At 38.2% G+C, this 14989-nt stretch overlaps 1 protein-coding gene across 14 annotated transcripts in view; it reads right to left on the bottom strand.

The window, feature by feature from the left end:
• FOXP1 (forkhead box P1) overlaps window positions 1-14989 on the bottom strand; it is a 495633-nt gene that overhangs the window by 49968 nt on the left and 430676 nt on the right. For all 14 annotated transcript variants that reach the window (XM_060202871.1, XM_060202866.1, XM_060202864.1 and 11 more), the window contains 2 exons: window positions 13594-13681; window positions 127-210 (listed from right to left, as the gene is read on the bottom strand). In XM_060202871.1, coding sequence (XP_060058854.1) covers window positions 127-210; window positions 13594-13681 — 172 coding nt within the window. The remainder of the gene's footprint in view (window positions 1-126; window positions 211-13593; window positions 13682-14989) is intronic.

Here is a 14989-nt window from a genome sequence, read left to right as displayed (position 1 = left end):
CTTCTCAGACTGCCAGTTGGTTCCTTTCTTTCCTCTCTTTGGAGTGAAAAGAAACAGAGGTTGTTTTTTGTCCCCCATACCCCCCCCCACACACACACACACCTAGTCACACAGCTCAATACTTACAGGCTGAGGGGCGGCTTTGGGCTCTGTAGACTTCACATGCAGGTGGGTCATCATGGCTTGCAGGCGTTCCTTGTCTTTTGCAAGCTAAAGGGGAAAAAATACTTTATTGTTTCTTTGAATATAAATTTATTATGATTTTAACATCGACAATGATACTTGTTCTAAATTAAAATATGGTACTAATACACATGGCAAAATCATTTTTCTTTCTTGCTTAATTATTTTTGAAATCTACACGACAATTGCCAAACTCCAAGTTAACTGGAGGGGCTGGTGTGAGATTTCTCAACATAAGAGAAACTTCTAGACCTGCTGGCACCAAAGAGTCCCATGTAACACAGACAGCTAAAATACAAAACAAACAAACAAACAAACAAACAAACAACATGATTCATGCCTATTAACCAGTTTTATTCAAGGGGAAGTCAAAGGAAAATGAGCTAGGTAGCTAGAACCCATAAAATCATCTGTTGTAGCTGCAGGTAAACTTGTAGGGAGATGGATACATTTATGCAAAGTTAACCTTGCATTTCGTAACAGGTAGGCACAGATGAAGACAGTGCTGGCAAGTGAGTTAAACAGGCAGGCACATAGGTGGTTGATGGGCTGCAATTTTTAGATGAACACAGAATAAGCTTACTTATTCACTGTGCTAATATGTGATTACTTCCTATGTCCTAGTCTCATCTTAACAAAAGTCTAAGTCTGTCCAGCCTACAGAAATTTTATCTTCTGAAGGTACAAACTTCAGAAAATACAGACTTTCTAACTGGGTGACCACAGTAGGAACTCAACTATACTTTTTGGATACTACTTTATTATGTTCGCTTTGTAGTGTTTGAGACACTTCAAGAGAGCTGAGTAGAGGGAATGTATAACAATTACATCTGTAGAATAAATGAGAATTGTGTCCCCAATGATAAAAGTACAGTTCAGAGAACAGCTGTGGGATTTCTGGAAAATATAAAAGAGATTAATATGGGTGAGGGGAGAGGATGGTGAAAAATAGTATTAGCTCAGTATTTTCATAGACCATTTTGTCTAAAAAAATGCCTTAAAACTAGAGAAGGGTTCATTACCTATGTGTCTCATAATCAATCTGAAGTCTTTTAAATATCAATTTCTAGTAAGTCTAAAGTTATCCCAAAATAAAAATCAAGCAAGACTCATATTTTTAAGTAAAGGTGTTTTCTAAGGTTGGAAAATATCAGGAAATGGTAGAAGGAAGAAGAAAGGGCAAAGGTGTGTGTGTGTGTGTGTGTGTGTGTGTGTGTGTGTGTGTGTGTGTGTGTGAGAGAGAGAGAGAGAGAGAGAGAGAGAGAGAGAGAGAGAGAGAGATCTTTAGGCTTATCCTTGACTGGATGACTTAGTCTCAAGCCATATCACATTTGATTTTTCCCCTCTTTTTATTCCCTTGTGGTTCAGGGAGGAATAAATTAAGAAGAAGAAAAAGCCTTACAGTGTTAGCATTTATCTTTCAACAAACAGGAAATGAAAATGATACCATATTAGGAGTCACTTTATGTTATTCATCCACTGTTCTTTAGTAAGTTATTGAACAGCCAAAGTAAAAGATGCTCTGAAGGCATAATGCTGAAGGAATTTAGTTTTCCGAAGTGACTCAGTTACAACAATTAAAATGTTAGCAACGGTGCTTTTCTGTAGCTATTTTTTTATGTAAGTGTTCAAAGTTTAAGATGTTAAACTCATTCTTAAATGAAAAAAAAAACCTGCTTTTGTTTTAAAATAATCACAGGGCAGAAGGAAGCTACACATACATATTATACACACACACACACACACTCACAGGGCAGAAGGAAGCTACACATACATGTTATACACACACACACACACACAATAAACACACACACCTACCTACCTACCTATAAGCAGTCTGCCATGCTGAACATTACAAATTAAAGGGTGAGAGGTGACGTTTACTGAAGTTTGATGAATATTAATTAAGACTTAATTTGGGGGTAAACACTGTTGATGCAGCAATTACAAAGACCACGTAGAAGAACTCCAACTCCACAGAATCAAAATAAATCATCACCTCTACATTTCATCCAGATATTGGTCATCACAATGGATTTTTACTGGTCAAAGGCAGAGAAACCGAGGTACAAACACACACCTAGAGTTTGTATATATAGCTTGTTACTGCCATGGAATTTTTTTCCTGATTTTTCCTTGAGAATATTATTTAGACTTCATTATCCATTTAAAGAATTATCCAGGTTCCTTTACTTTGCTGCAACCTCTACCATGTTCGGTCTGCTTTGTTAAAGAAGATGGACAAGATTATCGAAAAAGACAAAGACCCAAGTTCTTGCTTGATTAGTACAAACTTGCAATTAATAATTCCTAGAAGAGCTGTGGATGTTAGCTACCAATTAAAGCTCTAACTCTGGCACAGTTTTATAAATACCTTTTAGTGGGAGTCGGGCGGTAGCGCAGCGGGTTAAGCGCATGTGGCACAAAACGCAAGGACCAGTTAGGATCCTATTCAAGCCCCCAGCTCCCCACCTGCAGGGGAGTCGCTTCACAGGCGGTGAAGCAGGTCTGCAGGTGTCTCTGCCTCTCTTCCTCTCTATCTCCCTTTTCTCTCTCAATTTCTCTGTCTCTATCCAATAACAAATAAAAAAAGAATACCTTTTAGATTATCAGTTATTTTCTAATACCTTCATAATCCCCACCAATTGTTAGGGTGTCCTGTCTATACTGTATATGTATGTGTATGTGTGTGTATATGTGTACACATATATATAATAGTATAAATACTATAAGTACAAATATTTATAACTAGCTAGTATATTTCATCATTCCCTCATATACTGAAATCTCTTGAAATAAAAGGAGAAATCCAATCTAAAGATAAAAAAAAACAAAACCAAAATTAAACCCACATCAATGAAACTTGGAGGGGCCAGGCAGTGATGCACTCAGTAGAGTATAGACACATTACATGTACAAAAACCCAGGCTCAAGTCCCTGGACCTGCAAGGAGGAAGCTTTGGAAGCAGTGGATCAGTGCTACAGGTGCCTCTCATTGCTCCCCTTCCCCTATTTCTCTATATCCCCAAAAAGGGGGAAAAAAAGCCCAACAATAGTACAGTTATAGTGCAGGAACCAAAACCCAGCAATAACCTTGGCAGAAAAAAAATGCATAATCCCCAATAAACTGTTGGCATTTCTTAAAAGTATCTTTTCCTGGTTCTATAGGAAGTGTCTGGCATAGAAGGGACAGCAATGGGCCACCCATTACAGGAGTGCCTATACAGTGTTTAAAATAGTAAATGTGTTCACTCATCCTGGAGACAGAAAGCAGTGTAAAAATGGGTTGAGGATGTGGTATTATAGTTCAACTCTGTTGGGTTGAAATTCTCCCTCTGTGACGTTGAGAGCATTATATACCCTTTAACAATGTTTATTTAGTCTCTCTTTTGAATGTAGACTGATAATTTCTGATCTTAAAGGATTTCTGAAGGGTTAAATTCTTTCATGTAAGTCTAGTTATTGTAGTGCCTTTTATTTCATGAATGCTCACAGAGTATCTTTTACAAAAGGAAAGCTAAATCAATCTAGTATAATGGAGACATCTGGCTGAATATAAGTATGGAAATTGGATCAACCTAACACGGGGTCAATGGAGTTTGCAGTTGGACTAACTGAGGAGAGAATTCTTATGCTTTGAAGAATGGGATAGCAAAGGACAGAACCCAGAGGAAAGATGAAGCCCATTTCTCAAGGATTTATCTCTTTAGCTCTCACTGCTTTCTTTTCCTCATTCTAAGAAAATGTTTATCCCCATTGGCTGACATAGGTCATCTCCTCTTCTATCAGCCATGCCTTCAAATAAGGCTTTAGATAGCCCAGGCTGTAAAAGACCGGAAAATGTGTATTATTTTAGACTTACTGATATCTGCCGAAGGCTAAGAGCTCCATTCAACATCTCCAAAGACAAAAACTGAGATTAAACTCATTCTTTTAGCAGGGAAAAGGGGACATGGTTTGGGGTTCATTTACCATAATCATTTTATATGATTTTATATGTTGTCAGAGGACTAATCATTTTAAGCCCAATTTGGTGGTTCTCAATTGTGAGAAACAAGATTCTTCTGCAACAACTGAGAAGTTGCAGAGTGTTTAAAAATGCTAGAGTTATTGAGAATAGAAGAGAAGAGGCCGAGTCACTCATTTGGCTTCATAGGAACAAAGATCGACGTGGCTGTTCCAAACCCACTAATTCTGTTTTCCTATTTTATAATTGGAGAAACAGGACTTCTAGGTGATCTTGCCGGAAGTGATGGTGTTAAGAGGGGGAAAACTGAAACCCTAGTTCTGTGATGCCGGGTCAGATCCTCCCACTCTGGTGTGATCCCGAGAACCACCTAGGACACTAAAGTGAGAGGCATTTGCTTTGTTTTCACTCCCATTCTAAACTACTGATGGGATCTGGAGGCTTGGCAGACGCTCTTTTTATGATTAGGCTAGTCTGACTTATTTCCATGCATGGTGATTCCTGATTTAACTGACTGGGATCTCACCAAAACTCCAGAGAATCCTTTTAATAAGAATCGCAAGTGTTTATTTCTCACCAGGTGGGAGACACTACTCTCTTCTATGTACTAAGCATGCCTTTAACAGTGGCTTGCTGGGTCTCCTCGGTGGTTTTTAAATGATGATGCAAACAGAACTGACGGAGACAAGAGTATATTTAATTACACAGGTCTCTAGAATATTGTGATCAAAAGAAGAAACCCCAAATTCATTTAAAAAGTGGCTAGAATTATAAATGAAAGTCTTCTACCAAGCTAAGTATGGAAATAGTTATTTTCAACCCTCATAATCGAGGTTTATTCCCATACCTTCAAAACTTGGCACCAGTGGAAACTTGCAAGCAATTTTTCACAGCATCTATACCTCTCAGGTAGAAGACGACGTATAACTCAATCCACCCCAATTAAAGAATTTCTCTACTTTTATTATATTCTGTCACCATCTTAACATTCCTTACATGTTATTATTAAAGACTCTCTTGACATTTAAAGCAGACACACACTAATATTCAGTCATAGTCTAGGAATTCTAATGCTCCCAGAGTTAGGTTGGATTTTAAATTATAGAAGATGAGTGTCATGGTTTTCAAAGAAGGACGTGGAAGTGAGAAACCCAGAGACTCTCTCTTCTTTTTCTTGGCTCCAGTTACAAAGGAGTAGGAATATGACCTTGTGATGCTATTAAGACCTTTCTTTCTCTAGCAGGCTTGAGCTCATTCAAGGAGAGTCATGAGGCTCCATGAGGCCACTGCTGTGAAGAAGTGTCCTGAGTAATGCCTTTGATGGAGTTATTAAAGTTCAAAAGGGGACATATTACTGATACTATGATTACAAGGTTCTGGGAACCTTGTGTGCTTACAAATTGCATCACTAATGGTAGAGTAGTCACATATAAAGTCCCCACGGTAACTGATTTGTGTTAGGCTAATGTCTCCCTTTGCTATCCAAATCTAACGTTTTTCTGTCTACTGATATTCTCTTCTCTTTTTTTCTTTCTTTTTTTTGCCTCCAGGGTTATCACTGGGTCTCAGTGGCTGCAGTATGAATCTACTGCTCCGGGAGGCCATTTTCCCCATTTTGTTGCCCTTGTTGCCACCCTTGTTATTATTATTGTCATAATAGCTGTTGTTGCTGTTGGATAGGACAGAAAGAAATCGAGAGAGGAGGGGAATATAAAGAGGAGGAGAGAAAGATAGACACCTGCAGACCTGCTTCACTGCCTGTGAAGCGACCCCCCTCCAGGTGCAGGAGCCTGGGGTTTCAACCGGGATCCTTAAGCCGGTCCTGTGTTTTGTGCCATGTGCCCTTAACCTGTTGCACTAATGCCTGGCTACTGTTATTTTATTACAGCTTATAGTTTCTGGTGCTGATGCTTTAGAAAACTCTATGGAGTGATTTCCACATTGCTTACTCTAATGCCATGGCTCTCTATCTTTATCCAATAAGTGAATAAATAAATTAGACATTAAAAAAGATATATACTTGTTTCCAAATCTTGTCTTTTTCATTTAAGAAAAGACTCTTAGAGAGAGGTTGTAAAGATTCTATGAAATTTAAATATAAAGTCTCTGGGACAGTATGTTGGTAGATAGCAGGAATTCCATACATATCCCTTCAAATGGTGTTCAAGTTCCTCTGGTAAATAAGTACAGGCAAACGCAGGGCATTTAATAGTCTTCTCCACAACAAAGAGATTCAAACTGATCATTACAGTAACCAACTCATCCCAGTCTGCCTAGGACTTCCAGATCCCAGGAGTCTCTATTTTCCCAGGCAAGCAAACCAAGAAAGTTGGTCTTCCTACTTCTTTTGAACAGATGAGAGAGAGAGAGAGAGAGAGACAGACAGAGAGAGAGAATATGCATCTTTAAATATTCTATCTCCTATCCTTACAGTTCAGGGGAATCTTTAAGTGATTTCCTTGGTCTAGAATATCCTTGACAGTCTTTCTTTGTTACCCTACCAATTCCTCCACTCCCTCTTTAAACTCCTCTTGATGGTCCACTTAGTCATGTTAGTTCTGGGCCTACTAGGAGGAACGAAGAAAGCAACACTGTCTATATGCAGTGCTTTGGGTATAATTGGTGTTTGGTTAATAAGGACTAAATGGAGTAACAGAACTAAAGAACAGAAAGACATCTCTCTGGCTCCACTCCATGCCGAGGTCAGGCAGAACGATCTCTTCAGTTTGGTAGACTTCTTTTCCCTTTGGCTGCTTCAATGTTCACTTAATGGGTACACGGGGCGAGGGTAGATAGAGATTCTCATACCTGAGGCTCCAAAGTCCCAGGTTCAATCCCCCTGCACCACCATAAGCCAGAACTGAGCAGTGCTCTGGTGTTTCTCTCTGTGTCTTTCTCTCTCTGCCTCTCAAAAAGAAAATAAATAAATAAAATACTTTAAAAAAAATTTTTTTAAAAGGGCATACTGATCAAGAAGTTATAGGAAAACTGTCTTGAGGCCTAATTTCAGTTGAGCTTAGGTATGAAGAAAATGGCCATTTTCCAAGGCTTTTCATTTATTTCATTCAAAAACCATCTTCAAATACCACACAAATAAGCAATGCTATGTGGACATAGAACAAATTACAACCAATGTATGTGGTAAGATAATATATGTGTACCACAAGCAGCTCAGTTTTCTTTTGTTTTTTTTTAAAGTTTACTTTTTTTTTTACTATTTATTTTATTTATTCCCTTTTGTTGCCCTTGTTGTTTTATTGTTGTAGTTATTATTGTTGTTGTCGTTGTTGGCTAGGACAGAGAGAAATGGAGAGAGGAGGGGAAGACAGAGAGGAGGAGAGAAAGATAGACACCTGCAGACCTGCTTCACCGCCTGTGAAGCGACTCCCCTGCAGGTGGGGAGCTGGGGTTCGAACTGGGATCCTTATGCGGTCCTTGTGCTTTGCGCCACCTGCGCTTAACCCGCTGCGCTACAGCCCAACTCCCCAGTTTTCTAATAGAGAGATCTGTCAGAAGACTTTTCTCTCGTCTATTAAACTAGATGAGCTGGGGGCTGGGTGGTGGCACATATGGTTAAGCACACATGCTACTATGCACAAGGACCCAGGTTCAAGCCTTAATCCCCACCTGCAGGGGGAAAGCTTCTCAAGTGGTGAAGCAGGGCTGCAGTTGTCTCTCTCTCTCTCTCTTCTTCCCCCTCTTTGTATCCGGCTCCCTCTCAATTTCTCTCTACCTCTATCCAATAAATAAGAAATAATAATAAAAACTTATATATCTAAATAATAATAAACTAGATGAGTTGCCCTTCTCACAAAATGGTACTCTGATCCAGCCGCTTACATAGTTTTTCTGGTATTATCCACAGCTTCACAGTGGAGACAGCTCATGAGGATGAAGATGTCTTACATGAGTGAACCAATATAATTGGATTAACTGTAATTTTAAACCCCTTGGCCCCCTTGGAGACACACACACACACACACACACACACACACACACACACACACATATAAATAAACTTCTGGTGCTTCTTTATGATAATGATCCTAACAATTTGAAGTGAGCAGTTCTTATACTTGGCATATTTCCAGTTCCCATGTCTGCTCTCTGCCTTCTCTCTATGTGGTTATATATGTCAAGACCTATCTAATCTGTAACATAATGTATACAGAGAGTGGAAACATTTCTACTCTTACTATTCTTTTAATTTTTAATAATATTATTTATTTATTAATGAGAAAGATAGGAGGAGAGAGAAAGCACCAGGCATCACTCTGATACATGTGCTGCCCGGGACTGAACTCAGGTCCTCATGCTTGAGAACCCAATGCATTATCCACTGCACCATCTCCCAGACTGCTACTCTTTCAGTTCTAACTCAAGTCCTTGTTTGCATGTTATCCAGAAGACTGCCCAAAGAGAGTGTCTAACAGATGAATTTTTTTTTTAATTTTAGTAAGATCAGAAACAGTGTAATGTGAGAACTAAAAGTTAACAAAGTCTGTATAATTACCCACTTAGAAGAGCATTAAATTGACACTGTTTAAAGAACAAAAAAGATTTTGATATGGATGTATCTCATATACAGCAATAATTAGATAGGGTCTAAGTCATAAGTCAGACCCTGTAATGTATCATCTTGATTCTGCCTCTGCCTAAACTCTCACCATTAGAATTTTTAAATCCTTCTACCTGACTGAAGTGTAACACTATAGAGACAACACTATGAAGGGAAACAGTTCTAGTCACATCCTTCTAAGGCTCTCAGGGTGGCACAGACAAATTGCATCTAATTCTTTAGGAAGATCTGGCTTATTGGTAAAAGAACAAAAGACCTTAGTTCAGAGTTAAGGTTGAGGGTGGGTGAATGGCTAGAAAGATACAAAAGAGAGCACCCAGGTGGCACTCACTAGCTTGGGTCATGTTCTGGTGTTGATTCTTCCAAAATTCTCCAGAGAAGTAATCATTTGCAGTGATTCTCTACAGAAGATAAGCTCAAACCTCCATTGGTGCACACTGTTAAGATTCAATATGAGCATATAGGGTTTGCTTTAAGGGGGGCAGGGGCACATATGTGCCCTCTCTCCCAGTTCTAAGTGCTGCTTTGCAGGGAGAAGTCCTGCAAGGCTGGTAGTGGGTAGAGATTTTACTCCCTTTTCCAATATGATGGCCAACCTTTGTTAACTGTTCAAATCTTTGCCACTTACTTTCCCTGTGGTGCTATGTGGTGCAAATGATTTCTAAAATCAAATCAATAAGTGGTGATTTTATCATATATATACTTTGAGGTACATGGAGATCCAGCTATTTCCTAGACTAGGAAATACCTTCTTTAAGGTAAAGAAAAGTGCCCCCTGTCAGTCATCTGGAAAGCTTCTCCACTAGATGAGGACATACTAGTGCACTGTTCAGAGAAGGGTGAAGAGATGGAAGAAGATGCAGAGGGACAAAAGATCAAAGGTTTTAAGTCTGAGAACGTAGCTTCAAAGTCTCCCTGTATTCCCATGGGTACAATGATGGTTAGTCAAAGTGAATTAAACAATACATTTCCAGACACAGGTGAAACAGCAAATGGAATAGCACAAACGTGGCACATGGAATGTCAGTGAAAAACTGTCTAAAATGAGTCTAGCTTTGAGTATATTTTGTACCTTGCCCCAAAGTCTTCCAAATGTGCCAGGTATGCAACCCAATGACTCTCAAATTTAATCCTTGACAAGGGTTTCTCTTCTCTGTGGAAGGGTCCTTCAAATCCTAAAAACTGCCAAGCTATTCTTGTGTTGTTCTGATAGAAAAGGAACTAGTGAAAAAAAAAAAAGAAAAAAGAAAAGGAACTAGTGGGTAAAATCTGTTTGGCTTTTTGGTCTCTGCCTCACACTCAAAAGTCTTTTGAGCATGTATTTGGTGTTTTCGAGAATCCATTATTGTCAACTGGTATAGGCAGTTGACAAGTGGAAAATTATTCATATTCTGATATTTTTTTTACAAGATTTAAGAACCATAATTAAGGACCCTATTTGCTTTCCTCACTCCTGCTCCTCAGCAGTTCCAGCAGTGAGTCACGCTATATAAGGGTCCAGGTAAGGTTTGCTCAATGAATGAATAGGTGACTGACTAGATTAATGATTAATTTCGTATGCCTCCCCCAAGATGGGCACACACTTATTCTATGAAGCTGGTGTCTGAGACAACCTGCAAGATGTGGTAACTAGGCTAGTTTTATATATCAAGCAAAACAGGTAAAAGTAAAATGTGGACAGACCTTTGGTAGCAGAAACAATACAGGAAACAAGCTGTTCATATTATGATATTAAAAAAAAACTTTCCCTGATCTTCTTGACTAAGAATTATTTGGCAAATATTCTCTGTAAGGGCCAGCCAAATAATATGTATTTTTAGTTTTGCAGGCCTTAGAAATTATTACAACCACTTAACTGGTGATGCCAAGCAGTCAGAGATAATATGTAAAATGAGTAGTTGTAGCTATGCTCCTATACAGGTTTATGCACAGATCCATAATTTATATTTTTGATTTCTCCTTCAACCATTCGTGATGTAAAATATATATGTATATATTTTAACTGATAGGGTTAGGCCCCACATTTTTAGGTTTCCACCACCTTCATAAAACATACCATCGGTCTCATGACTCTCTCAAATTTTGAAAATGTTTATCTATAGATCTCTGGGGAAGGAGGACAGGGAGAGGGGACTTTCATCTTGGTACATGATGATGGAGAAGGACCCAAGTTGAAGGTGTTTTTCAGACACCTCTCATGGCAAAGTGTAAAACTGTATCCATGTGCCAACAACTGGGCCATAAGCCATTAGCGCCCCCAAAGTAAATAAAAATAAAAAGCATATATATATATATATGTATATGTATATATATATTTGTTGGAAAAAGTCATTATATTTTTTCCTGTATTTCTATTTATGCAAAAACATGCCATAATTTCTCCAACATGTACATGTCACTAGTAATATCACAGGTAACTAGCTACTCGAGTAATTTCTAGCCAGATCTTCAGTGATTTTCATCACAAGTTGAACAACCTATGTCCAGTTTGATTTAGGACTGAAGGATGAAGGGAATCTATGGATAAATAAAACCCACAAATAAACAATCACTGTGTCAGTATGAACTACTCCCAGGTCACAGGTACTATTAATGGTTGGCAAATAATTATTTGATTTACTGATGATCTAGCTTCTTTCTCCTATTAGTTCTTTGTGAAGAGTGACCAAAAACTAGGGAGGGGGGGAGTAAGTTCCTGAGTAATTAACAAAAGCCCCATACCAAACTGGCACTGTGAAATGCCTAGCTGGGTGAAGCATGGCAATTCTGGCAAACAATTTACTGCAGCTAGTCATTAAGAACTATTATTTCTTTCAAACAAACAAATAAATTCAGCAACCCACATCACTTTATAAACACCACCAGCAATGCATTTAAGTTCAGACTGTCATACAGTTAATTCTGTTGAGTCCAATGTATTAAGACTCTTTGGGCTTTAACCATAAATGGACCTAGGGTATAGGATAAGCTACTTTTTCTCATGTCAATAAACATGTTAAAATTGTAAGGATGTTTCCAATGACAATTTGTAGTTTTATAATGTGTCTCTTGCCTGTATGAATATTCTGTAATAACTTCATATCTATAGTTTGAATAGAAAAATACTAACTTGCTAAAGAAAATAACTTTTCAGCATCCTTACTTAAAATTGTAATTTGTCATATAAGATAATAACTAATTATAAAAAAAATCCTCTCTATCCTGAAAAGTCACAACAAAAAGTTTAAGTGTGTTTTGGCTGATTTTTCTCAGCAACTATTTGAAGCTATAAATGACTTAACTCAGTAAAATTCCAAATGTAATTATCTTCTGTACTTAGCCTAGGGCTCTCCATATATCTCAGCATTGATGTCTTGCATACAAAATAGGCTTTTCTATGGCTGGTAACAATATAATGTACAACATTGTTTTAATTTCGGGTAACCTCTTGCCTACACTAAACCAGTCAGAGGAAGAAGCCACAGTGAGTCATCAAGCACTCAAAACCATTTTGGAACTTAGTTGCATAAATGGGGTTTGCAGGGTCAGGCTTTTGCAACTGTACATTTTAATAATCTCCATTTCTGACCTAATTTTTACTTTTAGAAACTAATTTTCTATTAATTATACCAAGAATGGAATTATTGTTTAAAAAAAAAAAAAAAAAAAACGATGGTTCATCAACAAGTTACCCCAGGAAGTGAAACCTTACTATAATGACCTTCCTGGGCTGAAGAGACAGCATAATGGCCATGCAAAAGGCTTTCCTCAGGGCCAGGCAGTGTCACACTTGGTTGAACTCACATGTTACAATGCGCAAGGACCCAGGCTCAAGGCCATAGCTCCCATCTGCAGTGCAGAAACTTCCCAAGTAAAGCCACGCTACAGGTGTCTCTCTTCCCCACTCCCATCTCCCTTTTCCTCTCTATTTCTGTCTGTATCCAATAAATAAGTTATATAAAAAAAGACTCTGAGGTCCCAAATTTAATCCCTAGCACCATAGGCCAGAACTGAGCAGTGCTCTGGTCTCTCTCTCTCTCTCTCTCTGTGTGTATCTTCTTCCTCTTTGAATCTATCTCATTAAAATAGATAAAATAGTTTAATAGCCTTTCTTTACTCATAACTGTATCAACAAGCAAATATGCATTAATTCATTTTCTATAGTCATAAAAAGCATTCAACATTGCCCAATGGATGTCCAAATACAACTCTACAGATGTACACACAAACACACACACACACACACACACACACACACACACACATATATATTATGATATATATATATATATCACATAAAATATCTGAGTGTGTGTATATTTAAATAGTGCTCAATGAACTCTAAATTGTTCTCAGTGATGAAAAGAAGACAAAGCAAAAATCAGAATTAACAACACATAGAGTCTCTCGGTAGGTCTGGACACATGTTTGCATAGGTGCAGACTAGCCTAGTCTTGCTCTCATTCACTCTTGTCATTCACACTCATCCCTTCCCAATCTCCCTATACTACTTGTTTTCCTAGCTCTAGGTTTAGTATCAACAACTTAAGGTACTAAAACCACAGTAAATACCCAGAAAGTTACAAAGGAGAAGGGAGGGAAGATGAAGGGGGAAAAACAAACAAGCATGAAAAACTAAAAGCGGAAACAGTTGACTGCAAAATAAGACATGCAACGTGCACAGACTTTGAAATAATCTGAGCAGCCATGAATGAACAGAAGCTGAACTTTTCCAAAGAGTAAAATCACAAAATAAAATAGAGGCAAGCGACAGGGTTTGGACCTTCTCGTCAATAATGAGCACACAGGAACTCATTACAAAACACTACAGAGGTTTGGAATTTGAAGAATACTGAGGCAATATTAAAAATAAATTTGGCTTTACCTGTAGCTCTAACTGCTGTACAACCTGCATTTGTACTCTACATTGAGCTGTACTTCTATCGTCCAGCGCATGCTCACTGTTGAGATGTCTGCAACAATATATAAAAAATCATTAAGTGAAATGGAGAAACCAAAAGGAAAATATAAAGTTACCAAGATGTTTAAACACAAACTAGGCAGTGGGTCTACTTCACAGATGAGAGCATTTTTGTAGGTGGGCTGCCCTTTTCCACCACCACCCTACCACCATTTCATACTGTCATTATACAGAATTTAGTAGACTGTTGACACCAAAGTAAAAGTCTTCTTGGGAGAAGTCCTGGCAGGGCAGCTGGAGATAAGCATGTATACACAAATAAGAAGATTTAAGAAATAAATATAAGAAGCGTGTAAGACCGCCTCAATGGGTAGAAATATCAGTCGGGGGACTACTGGATTATTTCAGTATGGGTCTGAATGAAAGCATGTGTCACAACCGTTTGATTTTATGTAACTGATGACACATCCTTATACTGAAATGCATATTAACACAAATGTCAGAAATGGCAAAGGGTGGGAAAGCAACTTTTAACATGAAATCTCAAGCAGGAACCTACACTTGGAAATTCTTTTTTTTTAATTATTTATTTATTCCCTCTTGTTGCCCCTTTTTTATTGTTGTTGTTGTTATTGATTTCATCGTTGTTGGATAGGACAGAGAGAAATGGAGAGAGGAGGGGAAGTCAGAGAGAGGAGGAGAGAAAGATAGACACCTGCAGGCCTATTTCACCTCTTGTGAAGCGACTCCCCTGCAGGTGGGGAACCAGGGGCTCAAACCGGGATCCTTAAGCTGGTCCTTGGGCTTTGCACCACATGCACTTAACCTGATGCACTACCGCCCAGCTCCCTACACTTGATCCACTTGAAAATTCTATACCAATGAGGGAAAAGATGCAGACAATTATTTAAAAGGAAAACTCTTCCTGGGATACTGATAGTGAGTAGTGTGGATACTGAGTTTATAGCTGATTCAGGTTGCATGCTAAGTGAGCCTGCCTCGTGGTCTCTTTTGACTATTTATTATACTTTTCAAAAGCAAAAGCTTAACAAATTGACATTTCAGTCAGCTTTTATCATATACAAGGGTTCTGGAAATCAAAGTGGTAAATCAAAGCCTACAAGTTTTAACAAAAAATGTCCCCAAATTACTTGGTATTATTATTATTATTATTTTCAGCAACAGAAAAAGATTAGGTAAAGAGATATTTGCCTCAAAATCTATCATCAACATTATCAGGATATAGGTCAAAACAAAACTTGGGTTTAAGATAAAAGTATTTAACATTTAACAACAGTAATAGAGTTGATTTTTAGAAAATTGTAGGCACTACCTGATTTTCAATTGCTTATTTCAAATG

Source organism: Erinaceus europaeus, chromosome 12 (genome assembly GCF_950295315.1).
Source record: "Erinaceus europaeus chromosome 12, mEriEur2.1, whole genome shotgun sequence".
Taxonomy (NCBI): Eukaryota; Metazoa; Chordata; class Mammalia; order Eulipotyphla; family Erinaceidae; genus Erinaceus; species Erinaceus europaeus.
This window is presented reverse-complemented; position numbering and strand designations above follow the sequence as displayed.